Below are 17,656 nucleotides of genomic sequence, written 5' to 3' on the forward strand. Positions count from 1 at the left end.
GGGCCTGGTCTGGTCCAGCCACCCACCAAGCGGAGTCCAGACGCCCACACCAGCCTCCTCACGGGTCTGCTTGCTCTAAGCAGTGCTCGCACGGATGCCAAAGTTATTTTCCTGACATACTGACATGACCATATCATGTCATTGCTCAAAAACCTTATCTGGCTCTCTCCTACCTTAGGACAAAAATCCAAACTCTTGATGCTCGACCGAGACTCTCCATGATCCTCAGATCCTTCCCTCCCCTTAGAGTGACACCGGCTTCCCTCCGTATCAGCTTGGAGGGGGATGGGAGTCCTTGCGACGGGGTTCTCGGTCTCCGCAAACTTCAGAAAAGTGAGGAAGCACAAGGCGAGCCAGCAGATGAGTAAAGAACCTCCTTGACTCCCAAAGAAGAGTGCTAAACTGAAATTATAACCCTCCCAGGGCCAAGGGTCCCTGGCAATCAAGCCAGGGAAAGGGCCCAAAGAGGAATTCTGGAGCTGCACTGACCGGGGTCCAAATCCTGACTCAGCCTATTGATAGCTCTATGACCTTGGACAAGTCACCTCACCCCTTTGGCTTCATTTCAAAATTCTCATGGACAGAGGATGGTGCCAGGCACACAGTAAGGGAAACATTTGGTAGATAGAAGTTAGCTGAAGCGGTTACTCTGTCTCTTCGGCAACCAAAAGGACTCCAAGACAACCTGCAAAGTTACATTCACACCCTACCTTTCCAGCAGACTCCTGGCACTGGGGAGGCGGCTGAGCTGGTCCCACTAGTACCGGCCTCTCTTTATAAAGGGTGCACAGGGCTCAGGGAGAGAGCTTACCACATCTTGATCAAAGCACCAAATCGGCAAAGGCCCTGCCCCAAGTCTGCCCTCCTGGGGACAGCCGATGGCAACCAATGCCGGTTCTGAGAAGCCAGCCGGTGGTGGAGGCTCTAGCAGTGGTGGCGGAGGCTCCCTGGCAGCTGTGGCAGCAGGTCTGGCAGGGACCGGGCGCAGAACAGCTCTATGGGGAGCTGCTTGGCCCCACCACTCTATCTGCACACGGGGCAGTGCTGGCTCAGATCGGCTCAAAGGCAAGTGATCGGGTCTTAACCCCTACCCTGCCAGGTTGCCAGAGCCCCAGTTCACACCCCTCTGCTTCTCCCCTCCCCACCCTGTCTTCAGTCCTGGAGGGGAGTTTGTCCTAAGGGCCACTTCAGGACAAAGTCTTACACATCTATCTGTGGCAATGATTAAGGGCCAGGGCCTCAGCCGCGGGCTGGGGACATGCAGCCAGTGCGACCAGCAGGGCGGTGGGAAGGAGTGGAGATGGGGGTGGGGGATGCAGATCTCTGGTGCTGAGGGAGGCCCTCTCCACAGACTCCACTCTTCACCCCCACAAGGCCACACTCTAACTGGGGAGCAGAAGGCAATGAGGCACAGTCCCAGGTCAGACACCTGCTCAGAGATGCTCAGGGCAGTGGCACTAGGGTCAGCAGCTACAGGAGGATGGCTTAGCTCTCCTACCAGACCCCAGGGAAGCATACCAGCCCCTCTTCAACGCTGTCCTGAGAGACGCTTGCCTGGCTTGCAGGCAGGTGCTCAACCTGGAGGAGCCAGAATCCACTTCCTGGCTTGTCGGACCTAAGCTGAGGCCCGAACTCCCTCAATGCCTCTGGCAGACAGACCAGGACACTGAGGTCCCAGGACGCCTGGGGCCTCACTCTTGCAAGGTCTCTCCATAGGGTGAAGAATGGGGGAGGGGATTAGGTATGGCCTTTTTCCACTCCCGCGTCCATGGCCAGCATGTGGCTGGGCACACAGTAGGCACGTGGTGGCCACTGCTGGAGAGTAAAAGGCAGGTCCCGCCCACAAGACCCAGTTCGCCAACCCCCGGCCCTACTCACAACTGTGCTTCTGAGTCATCCAGGACAGGGCCACGTCTCCCCAAACACCGTCCACCTACCTGCCCTGCAGCAAGACCGCCCCAGGCTGCGCACTCTGAGCTCTGGAGAGCTGTGGGCACCACCTGCCTGGAAACTCCAGAGCTTGCAACACCTTCCCTGGGACTAATACGGCTTCCACTGCTCACCCCACCACCAGGGGAGGGTCACCTGGAGGATTTCCTGCCTCAGCAGCCCTCACCTGGAACTGGACACAACCCTGTCTGGGCCCCAGGCTCCAGCCTCCAGCAACCCACCTGGAGGAAGCTGTAAAATGTACCAATGCCTGAGCACCAACCCTCAGTCTCCAAAGCCCCCTCTTCCTTCCTTCTTGGCAAGGCCCTCGCTTTCCTCTGGATATTTTTCAAGCATCTTTAAGATGAACGCCTCCCTTAATGCTTCTCAGGTAGAAAATCCAGTGAACACAACCGAAATCCCGGCTGATGGAAAACCACCCAGCATGTGAGCCCCATGGAGTCATGGCACATGGGTGCTGCCCCAGGACGTGGCACCCAGGCACTAGGTTAAGAAAAGCACGCAGCTCACCATCCCTCCTGTGTGACTGTGATCTGCAGAGAAACAAACGCAGCAGCCCAAACTCGGCCGGGCACCCACCCCGCCCATACAGGGACTTGTGCCTGTGCTGAGAGAGGTGGCTTTCTCTGCACCTTCCTCCTGGGTTTTAATTAGAGTCATACAACCACAGACAACTGCAGCAGACATGGGGCCAAGGCCCTCCCCGTGCTGGGAAGTGCCAGGTGAGACCCACTGCAAGTCCCCCAGGAGAGATGGGCCCAGGATTCAGGGTTGCTCAGTTACAATGTGGCTCACCCACCGGACCTCCCTGAGGAGGCTGATTTTAGCTCTGAAGTTTAATTAAGCTTCTTAAATGTAGAAAGGCCTAACTAAAGTTGGCTGTGCCTGACCAGCGCACAGGGCTCCTGTCTCAACAGGCAGAATTCACTCAGTGAGGGAAGCGGCCCCCACTGCCCTCCGCCCCTCCATCCTCAGGCCAACACCTCTGAAGAATGTCACTCACCCTAAGCCCTGGTCAGGGGACATGGGCCCACATTCCTGAGGACAGCGCCGGGAAGCCAGGCTCAAACAACACTTTCAGAGATTTAAAAATACAAATAGCCTTGAGAGCAGAGAAGCAAAACAGAAACACAGTGTCCTTCACGAGCTGTGAGATAAAAGCTGTCCTTACCACGAATCAGGCCCAACAAAATCAGAACAAGGAGGGGCAGTAGAGGCTAACACAATGGCAAGGTTCCCATCAGAAATATTTCCAGGGGACGAAGACCAGGGCCAAAGGTGTGGGTGGGCCTCATCATCCTTCCTTCCTTTAAGCCAAGCCCTGGGACGGCAGGCAGAACCCTAGGGATCCTGGTGGGGGCCTGGCCATGAGCACTACACAGGCAGAGGGATGCCTCTGGCCAGACCCCACAGTGCAGGAAGCCAAATCTGTGGCTGCAACATGATCCTTCCCTCCCAGTCCATCTAGGTTAGGGCTGCCAGTGACCTGGCTCCAGGAGCAAGGATCCATCTCCATCACTGGCCTAAACTGAGGACACACTGCAAAGCCTGCAGGTTCAAGCTCAGAAAGAGAAGATGGGCTGCTCCTGGCTCTCAGAGCTCAAGGGCAGGTGGCCAGGGCATCGGTGGCACAGGACGTGACGTCCGTGAGCAATGGGGAAGTGCCTTAGACATAAGGAGGAGGGATCCATTAGGATAAGGTTGGGGTCACTGAGGCGGGGGAGGAGCAAAAGAGGGATTCGCTGGCCCGCTTGTTCCCTCAGGAGCATCTGGGGACACCCTGCTGGGGAGGGGGAGTCACAAAAGACAGAATCTGGGACCTTCCTCAGTCAGAGAAGGGGAGCAGGGTGGGAAGGAAGGTTCTGAGCAGGGGGCAGAGTGGGCTGCTGAGTGGCAGGAAGAGCCTGTAAGATGTGCCAGGGCTCCCAGGAAGGAGGCAGGGGCCGGGCTGCGCTGAGGCTGGGATGATAGCATTCAGGTGCAGAAGGAAACAGATTGCGGGGTGTGCTACACACAGCTTTGTGCTTTTGAAGTCACAGCTACAAGCGGATGGTCCCCACCAGCTCACCTGACCCAGCACCTTGAGGCTTTAGGATGCTGAAGTGTCCCAGACAAGCTGTGCCTCCAGATCCCAACAAAAGGGACCACTGCCACAGCCAGGAGCCCATAAGGCAGCTTTACCCACCATTCCAGGGGCCATTGCTATTTCACAGGAATGACAGTGAGCAGAGAAAAGGGAGTTCTGCCTCTGATTAAAGCTAAGTTTTCCAGGAATGCGATAAACAGTTTAATTTTCTGCCTTCCTGGTACTTCACAAAGTTCCTCTTCTGAGGGCCACAAAGAGACAAATGTGAATTCACTCGGTTCAGCAGAAGTCTGTGCTGGCCAGTGGGACCCTGCCACTTCCTGGAGGCTAGGGCCACACAGCAGCTGCCACCTTTCACCAGCCTCCGGCCACCAAGACCTATTGTTGGCCAGGGCGCACCAGTGGCATCCACAGAGTTAACGCCAGGCTCAGGCAGCCCGGCCCTAGGCTGGACAGGGAGCACTGAGAACTCAGGCCTCCTTTTCAGGGCCAGGATGAATGAGGAATATGCAAATCACTGCCTCCCCAAGGAGCAGTGGCAGGGGAGGGCCTGCTGCTGGCAGGCCTGCACCTCTCTACCCTGGGTCTGTCACATGAAAGGGTTTGTATTCCTGCCGCTGGCTCCGGCATCCAGCCAGGATGGGGCTGTTCTCACCGGAAAACAAAAATCCCTTTCAGACCAAAGCAACACGAGGCCTCAGCCAGCCCGGGAAGGCCACTGGCCGTTGTTCACGTCGACCCACTTGGATTCTCCCTGAACCCACCCACCACCTTTCCAGAGGGGGCTGCAGGCCTCTGCAGCCGCTGAGCAAAGCGCTGTGTCAGGTCAGGGTGGGTGGGACCAAGAAACGGACCGGCTCTTTCTCAGGCTCCTCAGTTGTTTTGTCCTTTTCAGAAATAGTAGAGGCTGGTCTCAGGTAGCAACTTTTTGGTATGAGGGAGCTTCAGGAACTCTCACAGTGTTGGCGGTAAATGTGCAGAAAAAAACGGGGGGACGTGATGGTAAATAAGAGCCCCTGCAGTGACAGAGAGAACTTTTTGTTGTTGTTGTTGTTGTCTTTTGTTTTTTTTAGGGCCGCACCTGTGGCCTATGGAGGTTCCCAGGCTAGGGGTTGAATCAGAGCTGTGGCTGCCAGCCTACACCACAGCCACAGCAACACCAGATCCAAGTCCCATCTGTGACCCACACCACAGCTCACGGCAATGCTGGATCCTTAACCCGCTGAGCAAGGCCAGGGATTGAACCCACGTCCTCATGGATGCTAGTCGGTTCGCCAATCGCTGAGCCAGGAAGGAAACTTCCAGAGAGAACTTTTAAGAATGGAGGCCACAGGCTGCCCACAGTGCAGCTCCCACAAGTGCCCTCGGGCTGTGGGTGGGGGCTTGTAACCCAGGCCCTCCAGAGCCTGGACTCCACCCTCCCCAGAGGCTCCATGACAAGGTCAAACTTTTTTTTTTTTTTGTCTTTTGTCTTTTGAAGGCTGCACCCAAGGCATAAGGAAATCAGAGCTGTAGCTGCCGGCTACACCACAGCCACACTGCAACCTACACCACAGCTCACAGAAACGCTGGATCCTTAACCCACTGGCGAGGCCAGGGTTCAAACCAGCGTCCTCATGGATCCTAGTCTGGTTCGTTAACCACTGAGTCACGATGGGAACTCCCCAAACTCCAAACCGGTTCAGACTTTGAGAGGCCAGAAATGCTGGTGACAAGGAGTTGTCTGTTAACCACCACACAAATACATAAAAATCTATCTATCCATCTGACTACACACCCACCTACCTACATACCTATCTTAAACAAATGTATCAACGACAAAACAAAACCAAACCCCAGGCAAACTCCTAGGACATTTTATCATAAGACAGACAGAAGAACATTATATCAGAATAAAGAATAATCACTTAAACACATTTAACTTGAAAAACTCATGGCACTGCCTTCATTTTCCACATTTTTGGAATGTTTGTTGCAAATTTCCTCATTACGCACAGCACCATGGATGATCCTGAGTGAAGAAAGCAGGTACGAAACTGTGCACACTCTCCGTGTGCAGAGACGGGACGATCACAAGCGAGGCTGCACAAAGCCTGCAGCCTATGGAGCATGGATGCTACTCAGACTCCCATTAACAGGACACAATGACACAGCAAGATTTCAAACACACATATGATCACTAAGTCTGGGAGGAAATCTAGGACAAAACCATCTGGGAGCTGATTCTGAACCAAAAGAAGGGTTTGTTGATGCTCCGCAGACCTCCTGCCATCCAAGGGAAACAGGTCTTGTCGGCCTCTCAGCCCAGAGAAAACGCCCATCTTTAATGACTGTCCACTGCTGCCTCCCTCCTGGGGTCCTCCTACTATCAGGTGGGGCCACAGAGTATGCCCATGAACCTCAGAGGCCAGGCATGTCCCTGTGAGAGGTCACAGGGCTGCCCCAGGGAGAAGCAGAAGGCAGAGGAGAAAAGAAACGTCAGGGCAGATGGAAAAGGGGGTGCTTCATAGATCACAGCCCTCCCTGCCGTCTGACCTGTGGCAAGGAGATCGGGGACACATGTACCCCAGTCTCCCACCACGCCCCGCAGAGCCAGGCTGGGGAAAGGCAGCTGGCAGGCAGGGTGGGGGCTGATGGTGGGCAAGTCCAAGGGGTCCCCCAAAGCACACCCAACCCATCTGCTGGCAGGTACTGGCACAGGAGCACTTACATTCTCCAGACATTAAGCAGGGTCCTGGGGTCTAGATGGCTTTGTGCTGCTAGGGGACACAGCAGAAGGGCCAAAAGACTGCCCCTTCCAAAGTCAAGGGGGTCACTGCAGGCCTGGATGGGTCCCCCTGAAGCCCCCACTTCCATGCTAATACCTGCTTTCCTCTCACTGGCCTCTAGGCCTCACCATCCAGCCTCTGGCCAATCTCCCTGTCCAGTCCCACCGGCTGCTCCTTCCGTCCCAGTTCTACCTTCCCGCCCCATCTCTGACTGTCCTCGCTGTGTGGCCTCCAGCTGGCCTTGCTGTCTACTCTCTGGTTGACCTTACCGTCCCTCCCAGTAGCCCTCCTGTGCGTGCGGCAGGACCTGCTGTCAGTGCCCAGAACGGTTTAGAGCCAAGGTTGGGGAGAGGGTTAGTGGTCAGGAGGAAGCCCACCGAGGATTTTCAGCCCCAGAACAACCTGGAAGAAAAAAGAAATCAGGGGAGCAAGGAAAACCTACTAGACGGGAACACAGTGCTTTGTAGCAAGCTGAGTCCTGCTTTGTCCCTCAGTATCCACTTCCGGTGCTGGGACCATGCTCTGGAAGGCTGGCAGAGGGGCCGGGCTCCCAGGGTTGATTCGTGGGCTCTGTCCCAGAGCTGCCCATTCAACCTGGGCCTGCCTGTCTTCTCTCTCCAGGCCTCCAAGAGCCTCCCATCCCTAGGTCTGCTCCTGGCCCCAAGAGGTGCCCACCCAGATCTGCTTACCCAGGGTCTGCAAAGGATGCCAATGGTTTCCTCACGGGCACCATCCTGGCCTGGCTTCCTGCCCTAAAGCCCTAGGAGACACTTATCTCAGAATGCAGGCCTGAAAGGACAGATGACAAATCAGATGCTAGCCACTCCCAACTCTTCATGGACACCCCCGAGCACCCCTACTCCCTGGGAGTAGCTGTGGAGAGAGAAAAACACATCTACAGGAAGAGCTGGTGAACGGGCACAGATGGGACTTCTCGGGATTTGAAATCTTTTAGGCTCTGAGATGACAGATCGGGCTTCTGAACAGACAGCCCAGCTGGGCTCAGAATCTGTCCCACCCATTTCCCATCTTCCTGCTTCTGCCCGTTACAGAGCCCAAGCCTCACACGAATCAGGAGCCACACAGAGTAACTAGGTCTGAGAACCTGGACCACACCAAACATGGGTTCCCAGAGCAGCTGAGCAATTAATTATGTGGGACCACCCTGGGCCTGACACGAAGGACAACCCAAGGGTTCAAAGTAGCAATCTGCCCACAGCGCTCCCCTCCTGGGGCCCGATGGGTGTTTAGCAGGGGCTCTGGCCAGGCCAACACGGGGTACAGGGCCATCACGCCAGACCACCCAGTGAGCTGCAGACCCTAACTGGGTCCTTTCGGCTCTGCTTGGCCAGAGCTCCCAGCCCATCAGGAGAGTGAAACTTGGAGCTCTAAGTGTCCTCAGAGATTATCCTTCACAAAACCAGTCACTCATTCATTAACTCGGCAAACACTTCTGGAGCACCTGCTTCTGTTCCAGGTCCTCCAGTGAAAGCTGATCTGTCTCTGCCTACAAGGAGGTCATGCCTGCTTTCCCCTATGGCTTCTCCCTACCGGTGACACCCCCAGCTGGCCTGGCACCCAGGAGGAGCACCTTCGAGGTCTCTTGTCAGCCAATGGACTTGCAGTGAGAAAACAGATTATAAAATGCATCATTATTAAGGGTAAATTATTCTCAAGGAATTTTTCATATTATTCACTTAGGAAATCGACACTGTGTGCCAGCCCTGGCTTGGGGCACAGAGAGGAGACACCAGGCTCTGCCCTTAAGGAGAGCACAGAGCACAGAGGAGGCCAAAGGCTGTAGTTAGGTGGAAGTTCAGTGCCCCCAGGAGATGCATGTGGCTCGAGGATTGCAGGGGCAGTGTCGCCTTGGCCATCCACATGCCCAGTTTTGGTCATATGTCCTTGATGCAGCTACCACACAGAATGAAGCCCATGCTGCCTGGCCTGGCCTTCCAATGCCTGCAGAGGCCAGCCCTAGAGACCTCAATGGCTGAGTAGAGTCTGTCCCTAGATCCCATTCATCCACCCTCCCATTTTTTTCCCTCTGCCTGGAATGGATCTTTCTGCCTAGAATGACTTTTCTTTCCCTACTCCCTGTTTGCATGTCAGAAGCCTGCACCTCTTTTGACGAAGGCCTCACTCAAGTTATTATAACTTCAGCCGACACTTAAGGGAGCCCTTTCCTGTGTGTCAGCCCCTGCTCCTCACTCATTACACCTGTCTTCTCTTTAAACCCTCCTGGTCCAAGGATGGCCCACTGACCAGCCTGCTGGAGGGGCTCAGACACTACCTGATCCTCCAGGTCCCTTAGCTGGCCCGAACCTGAGAACGCAGTCTGACTCAGCTCTCAGGAGCTGCTTCACCATTGAGCCTCCTTATATCCTGGCACCTCATCTATGAAATGGGGATCACGGCACCACACTGTTTTGGGAAAGCTTGGGGGACTGTAGAACACGGTGCTGGACGCACAGCAGGTACTCAGGAAAACAGCAGTCAAGTCAGCATGTTTGCAACAATACCTCCCCCAAGAAAACACTGCCTTCCCGATACACACACAGTACTACATTCATTGCATATCTGAGTGCCTACTATGTGCCAGCTAGGCACTGGCTTGTTACACACGGCAGCTTCTGTTATACAAATGCCTGTAACTTCTGCCTCGTTTTGCAAACAAGTCAGAGCCTTGTGCTCACTTACCTGCATGCTAAGTGTGTGGCACAGCCTGGGTCCCATCTGGGGCTGTAGCTGAGCCAAATTTGGCCTTCTGAAGGTCAACCCAAGAGCCCTTGAATCACAAGGGACAGAAAACCAGTCAGAGAGCTGAATGGCCAGGTTCTGCCACCCCCTGGTGTCAGTGTACCCTCACCAGAAGCGCCCCGATATCCTACATGGGCCAGGTGGGGAGAGAAATCCCCGTGACCAGAATTCTCCCGCACAGTGGTGTACCATGTGCAAATCTGGGCTTTCTTTTGAGGCATGCCCTCATTGGTTCTGCCTGGAGCCCCACCATCCGTCAGGGCCCTGGCTGCCTTCTAGAGTCCCCTGAAATGGGTCTAGTTCTCCACCGTAATGGGAGTGAGATGGGGACAGAATCTGATGGGGCTACACTAGCCAGGCCGTGCAAATCTGTGCCTGCCCTGGACACCTATAGCCAGACTGTGGTCACACAAGTCTCCGCCACCGGGGCTAGCCCCCATCCCCTCAAGGATCACAGCTAGGGCCTCCCAACTTCCCTTTTCTGGAACCCAGCCTCATCTGGGCCATGCTTGGGCCACAGTTATCCACATCTATAACATCACAACAACCTCCCACTGCTCCCCTAGCCTCCACTCTCCTCCTACTGGCTCAGCCTGGCCACTGCAGAGAAATAAAACCCTCTTCTCTAGAATGCCCTGCCATCCAGACTCCACTCTCTCCCACAACCTAGACTCTTTAAGCCCTAAAGACCCTAAAGACCCTTCCCCACCATAGTTCTTCCTGCACACCTTTGCTGGCCTGACTTTCCCTACCTGGAATGCAGCCCACCTGCCTCCGACAAACAATCCCGTATGCAGCAGAAGCCCACTCAGACGTCAAGTATATGGTTGCACAGACTGAACCCTGTAGGACACAGGGCTGCATCAGTCTAGAGGTAGGGGTGCCAGCCTAGCAATTCATCCACCAACAGGGGTGCCTCTTTCAACTTTGTACAAGAGTGCCATCTAGGCAGGCAGAGGTGCTAGTCCATTGCTCCCATAGTCCTATGAGTGCTCACAGCACTGAGACCATGTTTTCCGGGGCCAAGCACAGCACCCAACTCAGCACACCGGATCTATTTTATCTGTTTCCTTGTTTACTACTTAACACATGTGGGGTATGGGCTGGCCCAGGAATCAGGGTTGATGTCCGCAGTGAAGAATAGAACAGTTACAGCCCACGCTCTCCTAAGACTCAGAGTCCATGGTCACTTCCCCAGAGAGTCAGTTCCTTCTCCAGGTGACACCCCTTTACCTTCCCTTGTCTCCCTGTGGCCAGACTGGGTGGCAAAGAGCACATAATTCTACAAAGAGTAATATCACCTCAGAGGTCCTCTCCTATTCTGGCTGCTGCCACGGGACCCTGGAGATTACAAGGCAGAATGTGCTCTTGGTCTTAGCCTAGGTGTCCCCTCTTCCCTGAAAGAAAGACTGGGGTCCAGGCAAAGTCCCAAGCAGGGTGGGACACACGATCTGAAATGCCACAACATGTGTCTGGAGTAAGCACCACACACCAGCCTCAGTGTCTCACTCTTACACCAAGGGTGGACATCTTCGAGGAATTTCCTATAGCCATGAAGAAGCTTGGCCTCTATGGAAGCAGCTGCATCCTGTACAGCCCTTCAGTGGACACCAAGGGTCACCCCGCTTGACCATTCCGAGGCCCCTGTACAGTCCTTTGGTGGAGACCAAGAGTCACCCCACTTAACTACTCCGAGGCCCCTGTACAGTCCAGTCCTTCAGTGAGGCAGTTTCCCCATTCTGGGAGGCACAGCACTGCTTTGGGAAACACTCCACACAGAAGCAGGACATACCAGTTTGAGTAAGTGCCTGCTGAATCCCACTCCCAGACAAGGATCCCATAGTGTGAGCAGTTTTATTTATTTTTTTTCTCAGAGGCCACTGATGCTCCCAGACACCTCCCTGTAACCACAGAAGACCAACGCTCCTGAGAGCTTGGATCCGTGGCCGGGCAGGGGCCTCCAAAGGGGTGCTGGCATAGGCAGAGGCTCTGAGATCATCACCTAGGCAATATATGGTGGCTGTTACTCTCATCATCATCATTATTTTGATAACTTTGGCCCCTTACTCCAGCTCTAGCCCTGACCTTGCCTGTTGGATGAACCCATCAGGCCCACAGTGGCCCTGCATGGCTTGTCCTCTCGGACACAGCAGACAGAAGGAGCTTAGGGAGCTGAGGGGATTAGGGAGGCCTCACTCGCTGCCCAGCTCAAGGGAGGGATCCCCGTGGCCTGACTCAAGGCAATGGTGGTGGGGGACGCCTGCCATTTACTTGGCCCACCAGCCCTACAGGTTCAAGCCTGATACTACCAAGCACTAAGCAGTGACAGATCAATTAAAACCTCAGATCAAACCCTAATCTGTCAGAGAGCTATGGAATTGGGCAAGTCAATTAACCTCTGAACCTCAGTTAAAAAACAGCACCACCAACCTCCTAGGATTTGCTGAGAATATTAAGTAACACACGCAAAGTTTCAGTTAAGGATTTCAAAAAGGTCAGCTTCCTCTTCTTCCGCTCAGAATCTTACCACCTCATCTGATGCGGCTTTCTGAACCTGAAATAACAATAAATGCTAATATTCATAGAGCATTTGCTCTGGAGCATTTTAAGTCCAGCTTCAAGCCAGTTTCAGGTTCCAATACTTCACAGACATTATCAGGCTGACTATGCCCAAGGCGGTGGGGCTGGGTGGAGACCCTTTAGCAGTATCTTAGCCTAGAGGAACCCAAGGCTCACAGAGGGGAGTGGCTGGTGGAGGCAGCAAAACTGGTGGATGAATGGGTCTTGGGTGAGAGTCCAGGCTCTGTGTGGGGAGGACGGGCAAGTGCTGGGCAGGGTGATTCAGAGGGGTCCTCAAAGCTTCTTGAGAGGATGTGGGGGGAGGGGCTGACGCCTGTGAGGGGAAGAGCGGGGACACAAACCCTGGGCATAGCTGAGGAGCCAGACGAACCTTGCTTTACAGAAACCATGTAGTCCAGCTGAAGGGTGGGCAGGGAGGGTTTGTGAGACCCCCTCACGCCGGAATAGGAAGCCCTAGGCGAGGCCTGGCCACGTCCTTGACCTGCTGTGGGACCTCCAGGACCAGCATCCTCAGTTTCTGGACCCTGGAGATGAGCAAGGTTGCACCGTCTGTCCCTGGCCTTGGCCTTGGGGGATGAGTGGGCTCAGGGCCTACTCTGCTTGGCGGATTGTTCTCACCCACAATGGGAGGGGGTGCCAGAACGAGAAAGAGGTTGTTGTAGGGTCGCAAAGAGCTGGCTGCTGTGGGGTCGCAGAGAGCAAGGCCCCTCATTTTCACCGACACAGCGGCTTCCCAAACCCGGTCCAGAGCCCGCCGGAATTCGGAGCGCGGTTTCGGGGGGAGCACCTGGGCGGCCCAAAGGAGCCCGGAAAGGACAGGTCGGCAGCCTGTGCTGGAAGCTCACCCCCGCCCAGGATCAAGACCCCGCAGGATGCGGGAGATGGCGGTCACAGACGAGGACAGGGCGGGGACTTACCCGTGAAGAGCCAGAGGGAGCCCCCCGACACGAGGAAGAAGGTCAGCATGTCGGCCAACGTGGCCCAGCCCGGCCCGACACGGCCTCCCCGGCCCGCAGCCCCGCAGCCTCGCAGCCCCGCAGCCCCAGCAGCCGCCGCGCCGCCGCCGGGTATTTTTAGCCCCCGCCCCCCGGCTCCGCAGCGCCCCGCCTCCCTCCGCGGCTGCGGAGTCTCGGCGGGAGGGGGAGGGCGCTGCGCGTGCTCTAGCCTGAAGCCCCTGACAGCCCCGCCGCGGGCAAGGTCCCGACGCCCGCGTCGCTCAGAGCCGCGTCGGAACCGCCCCGGCCCCGGGTGGGGTGGGGGTGGGGTCGGGCTGCAGCTCCGACCGACCTCTCGCCCCAGCCCAACGTCAGGACCCGGCGTTCTGGGGAAACGGGCAGGAGTGGGGGCGCACGCACTGCGGGAGCGTGACGCCTCGTGCGCCCCACGGATGCGCGACCTTACCCTGCGCGACCCTGGCTTTGATGGCGCGGCAGCCTCCGGTGGCAGAGGGGTCGCTGTCACCTGTTCTAGAATGCACAGGCGCAGGTGGGCCAGTTCCCGCTGACGCTAACGCCCCCTAGGACCCCAGTTTGCAGGCACCAGAAGCTTCTGGGTGTCAAGTCTGCAGGCCAAAGAGGAGAGAGGGCGGTGAAGGTCTAGCTCGGATCTGGTAGAGGGGCAGCCATGCCAGAGAGTGCCCGTATTCTCTGGGGACTCCAGACCTCAGATCACTCTCTCTGAGACACCGGGATCTGAGGCTACCCAAGGTCACAGGAGGCTCCATGTGGTCACAGGCAGCCACCTAGGGTCACAGGAGGTCACAGGAAACCACATGGAATCACAGGTGTTTCACCAGAACACAGGCAATCCTTGTCTTCATACACTATCATATGTGGCACATGAGGTCTGAAGAGGCCCCTCCTAGCTACAGTGAAGGGACACATAGCCACCCACAGTCACAGATGGCCACACTGCTAGCTGAGGGGTTGTGTTAACAAACTGAACTCACCGCTCCTGAGGCACAGCAAAGCTAATCTACTGACACCAGGTTGTGGTGAAGGAAAATACAGCGCTTATCTCGTGGTGCTCCAAGCAAGGGAGTGAAGATAAGCCTCAGATCCATTCCAACTTGGTCTCTGAATTTTTTTTTTTTAAGGATAAGAACAAACAGGCTGGAATGAATGTCTAGTGACATTTCTATAACATTTCTTCATTGTTTCGGGTGTCAGGATGTCTCCAGTTTATGACAGTCAGGCCAGGTGGCCCACGGCTCGGGGTCTGTTAGCTCATCTCGCCCTGGAGAAACAACCTGAGTTTGTACATTAATAATAATATGTGTAAGAGCTCTTCGTACATTAATGATGTTATCGGCAATAGAACTTTTAGTCATCTGACTCTGGTTGATTACTGTTCAGTTAGCACAAGACGGAGGTCAGAGGGGACAAGAAAAGGAATTAAGTTTTGGATGGAGGAGTAAATCATAAACTGGATAAGGGAACTTGGTTTTAGGGGGACTTGGTTTCAATCCCCAGTGCTGTTTTAACTTTCCCCCAAATCTTTGAGGGAACAGGGCGATGACCACTCTGGCTATTTCCTGCTGAAATGGGGCATAATCCTGCCTCGTTGTGCAGAATGGAAATGTTACCAACGAAGCTGGAAATATTTCCATTTCTCCACTGTTTTGGTGCAATAGTTTATAGAAGATTGTATAGTCAGGTACCCAATTAGAAGGAGAAGGAGGAGTGACAATTTGACCTTTAATAAACCTTGGAAATTATAGCTCATTCTGAGAAATTTGGGAGAATAAGCCGGAAAACCAGCCCGGACCTAGTACTTCTACGGCAACTTGTAGCCAGGTAGCCAGTCTCCTAATTTTTTTCATTTTTGTTTTTGTTTTAGGGCCACACCGGTGGCATATGGAGGTTCCCAGGCTAGCGCTGGAATGAGAGCTATGGCTGCTGGCCTACACCACAGCTCACGGCAACACTGGATCCTTAACCTACTGAGTGAGGCCAGGGATCGAAACCTGCATCCTCATGGATCCTAGTCAGATTCATTTCCGATAAGCCATGATGGGAACTCCCCAGTTTCCTAGTTTTATGTAAGTAGGTTTTAACTTCTGATGTAGTATTAATCTATACATAACAAGAGTTATTAGCCATTACACATATATCTCCATTTTCTGCTAAAATCAAATCTAAAGTAATTTTATTGTCTACTGCTATTCTGGCTAAAGAATCTAATGCCTTCTACTGGGAGGCTATGGCTTGAACTGTCTCATTTTTTACTAATATTCCTAAAGTAAGAGGAAGATTTCATAGTTACCTTGAGATCATAAGGTTGCAGTTGGCAGCTGCCAGCTGCCAGCAGATACTCTTTTGAGAATAGCTGGTGGTGTCCTTGAATCTGATACAAAACAGAAAATTCAAGTCCTCAGTCATTCAGGTCTGAAACCATGTCCATAACAGCCATCCAGCTCTATTTTGGATGCCTGAACAATAATTACTTTATTTTGACTTCTAAATGCATTTTTTTCCCTTAATGGTTAAAGCAGATGTGCAATGCATGTTCAATAAGCCACAGAACAGGTTGTGCCAGTTAAAGGTAAATCATATATAAGCCAGAGAGATTTCCCCAGATCTCAATATGTGAAAATTTCTCTGATCCTTGACTCTTTTGTTTGAAAATCTTTTGATAGATTAAAATATTTGTCCCTTGATGTCAGAGTGATACTGCCTGGCCTGAATCTATCATGTTCTTCAGTGCTAAACCTCCTTTTGTGTGTATATAGATAGACAGACAGATAAATTGATAGATAAGACTGCTTGAAAACGTAGGAGTTTACAATTTCTGGAGGATCAGGTAGAAAGGAAAGATAAATTTTGCTTCAAAATTGAATTGAATTGAACTTATAATCATAATTAGCTTAAGAGGAAAGGTTTCCTTATATCTAGAAAATACATATTAAAACTCAGTCATATTTCAGAAAAAATATTAAAAAATATAAGCATAATCACTAGTTCACTAAGTCCTATGTACCAAACTTTCTGTTAGCAGTTTTATGTCTGACTGATAACATTTTATCAGGACATGTTAGATTTTTTTAGAAATTCCATATAATTTCTAAAACATCTATATTAATACTATTTATGCATACATTATAACCTGAGATGGTTTATCACTCATTCGACAATGCTTCCCATGTAATTTAACACACCAAATAATCCTAGTTAGTTTAATATCTCTCTCTGAGACGCTTCAGGAGCCCTTTGGAAAACTCAACGTTAGTGAGGGCTCAAATGAACTTTAGTTAGAATTTGATCTTTGAGTGCAACAGGAGACAAAGCCCAGAAATAAACTCAAGAACCTACGGTCAACTAATCTATGACAAAAGAAGAAAGAACATACAGTGGAGGAAAGACAGTCTCTTTAATAAGTCATGCTGGGAAAACTGGACAGGAACTTGTAAAAGGATAAAATCAGAACATTCTCTGATACCATACAAAAAATAAATTCAAAATGGATTAAAGACCTAAATATAAGGACAGATACTATTAAAACTCCTAGAGGAAAACATAGGCAGAATGGTCTTTGACATAAATCACAGCAATATCTTATTTGATTCACCTCCTAGAACAATGACAATAAAAACAAAATTAACCAATGGGACCTAATTAAACTCAAAAAGCTTTTGCACAGCAAAGGAAACCATTAAAAAAAAATGAAATGGCAACCCACAGAACAGAAGAAAATCTTTGCAAATGATGCAACTGACAAGGGCTTAATCTTCAAAATACACAAAAAACTCGTACAACTAAAAAAAAAAAATCCAATTAAGAAATGGGCAGAACACATCTCCCCAAAGAGGACATACAGATGGCAAGTAGGCACAAGAAAAGATGCTTAACGTCACTAATTATTAGAGAAATGCAAGTCAAAACAACAATGAGCTACCATGTTACACTAGTCAGAATGGCCATCATAAATAAGTCTACAAATAACAAATGTTGGAGAGGGTGTGGAGAAAAGAGAGCCCTTCTACACTGTTTGTGGGATGTAAAGTGCACAACCACTATGGAAAACGGCATGGACATTCCTCAGAAAACTAAAAATAGAATTACCATACAATCCAGCAATCCCACTCCTGGGCGTATATCTGGACAAACCTATAATTCAAAAAGATACATGCACCTGTATGTCACAGCAGCGGTATTCACAATAGCCAAGATGTGGAAACAACCTAAATGTCCAACAACTAATGAATGGATTAAGAAAATGTGGTACATATATATAATGGAATACTACTCAGGTATAACAGGCAATGAAATGATGCCATTTGTAGCAACATGGATGCAACTTGAGATTCTCATTCTAAGTGAAGTAACTCTAAAAGAGAAAGGCAAATACTATATCTCTTATATGTGGAATCTAAAACATGGCACAAATGAACCTATCTGCAAAACAGAAACAGACGCACAGACACGGATTGTGATTGCCAGGGGGGAGGGGGAGGAGGTGGGATGGATGAGGAGTTTGGGGTTGGTAGATGCAAACTATTACATTTAGAAATGAT

At 52.2% G+C, this 17,656-nt stretch overlaps 1 protein-coding gene across 24 annotated transcripts in view; it reads right to left on the reverse strand.

The window, feature by feature from the left end:
- ACSL6 (acyl-CoA synthetase long chain family member 6) overlaps nt 1–13,617 on the reverse strand; it is a 70,422-nt gene extending 56,805 nt beyond the window's left edge. For 7 of the 24 annotated variants that reach the window (XR_014838765.1, XM_085014533.1, XM_005661634.4 and 4 more), the window contains exon 1: nt 13,062–13,226. Coding sequence is in view for 6 of the 24 variants with exons in the window: in XM_085014533.1 (XP_084870659.1) it covers nt 13,062–13,110 (49 nt within the window). In the remaining 18 variants the exon portion in view is untranslated. Of the gene's footprint in view, nt 1–173; nt 514–710; nt 1,153–2,953; nt 3,102–7,073; nt 7,207–7,493; nt 7,594–9,504; nt 9,593–13,061; nt 13,227–13,545 lie in introns of those variants that run through there. The other 17 variants (XM_013995102.3, XM_085014535.1, XM_085014527.1 and 14 more) reach the window with 11 other exon arrangements.
- Between the last annotated feature and the right edge of the window lie 4,039 nt (nt 13,618–17,656).

This window comes from Sus scrofa, chromosome 2 (genome assembly GCF_054392235.1).
Source record: "Sus scrofa isolate SSC_HxYL_T2T_F1_AM1 chromosome 2, Sscrofa_HxYL_maternal_Yorkshire_Landrace_v2.0, whole genome shotgun sequence".
Lineage (NCBI taxonomy): Eukaryota > Metazoa > Chordata > Mammalia > Artiodactyla > Suidae > Sus > Sus scrofa.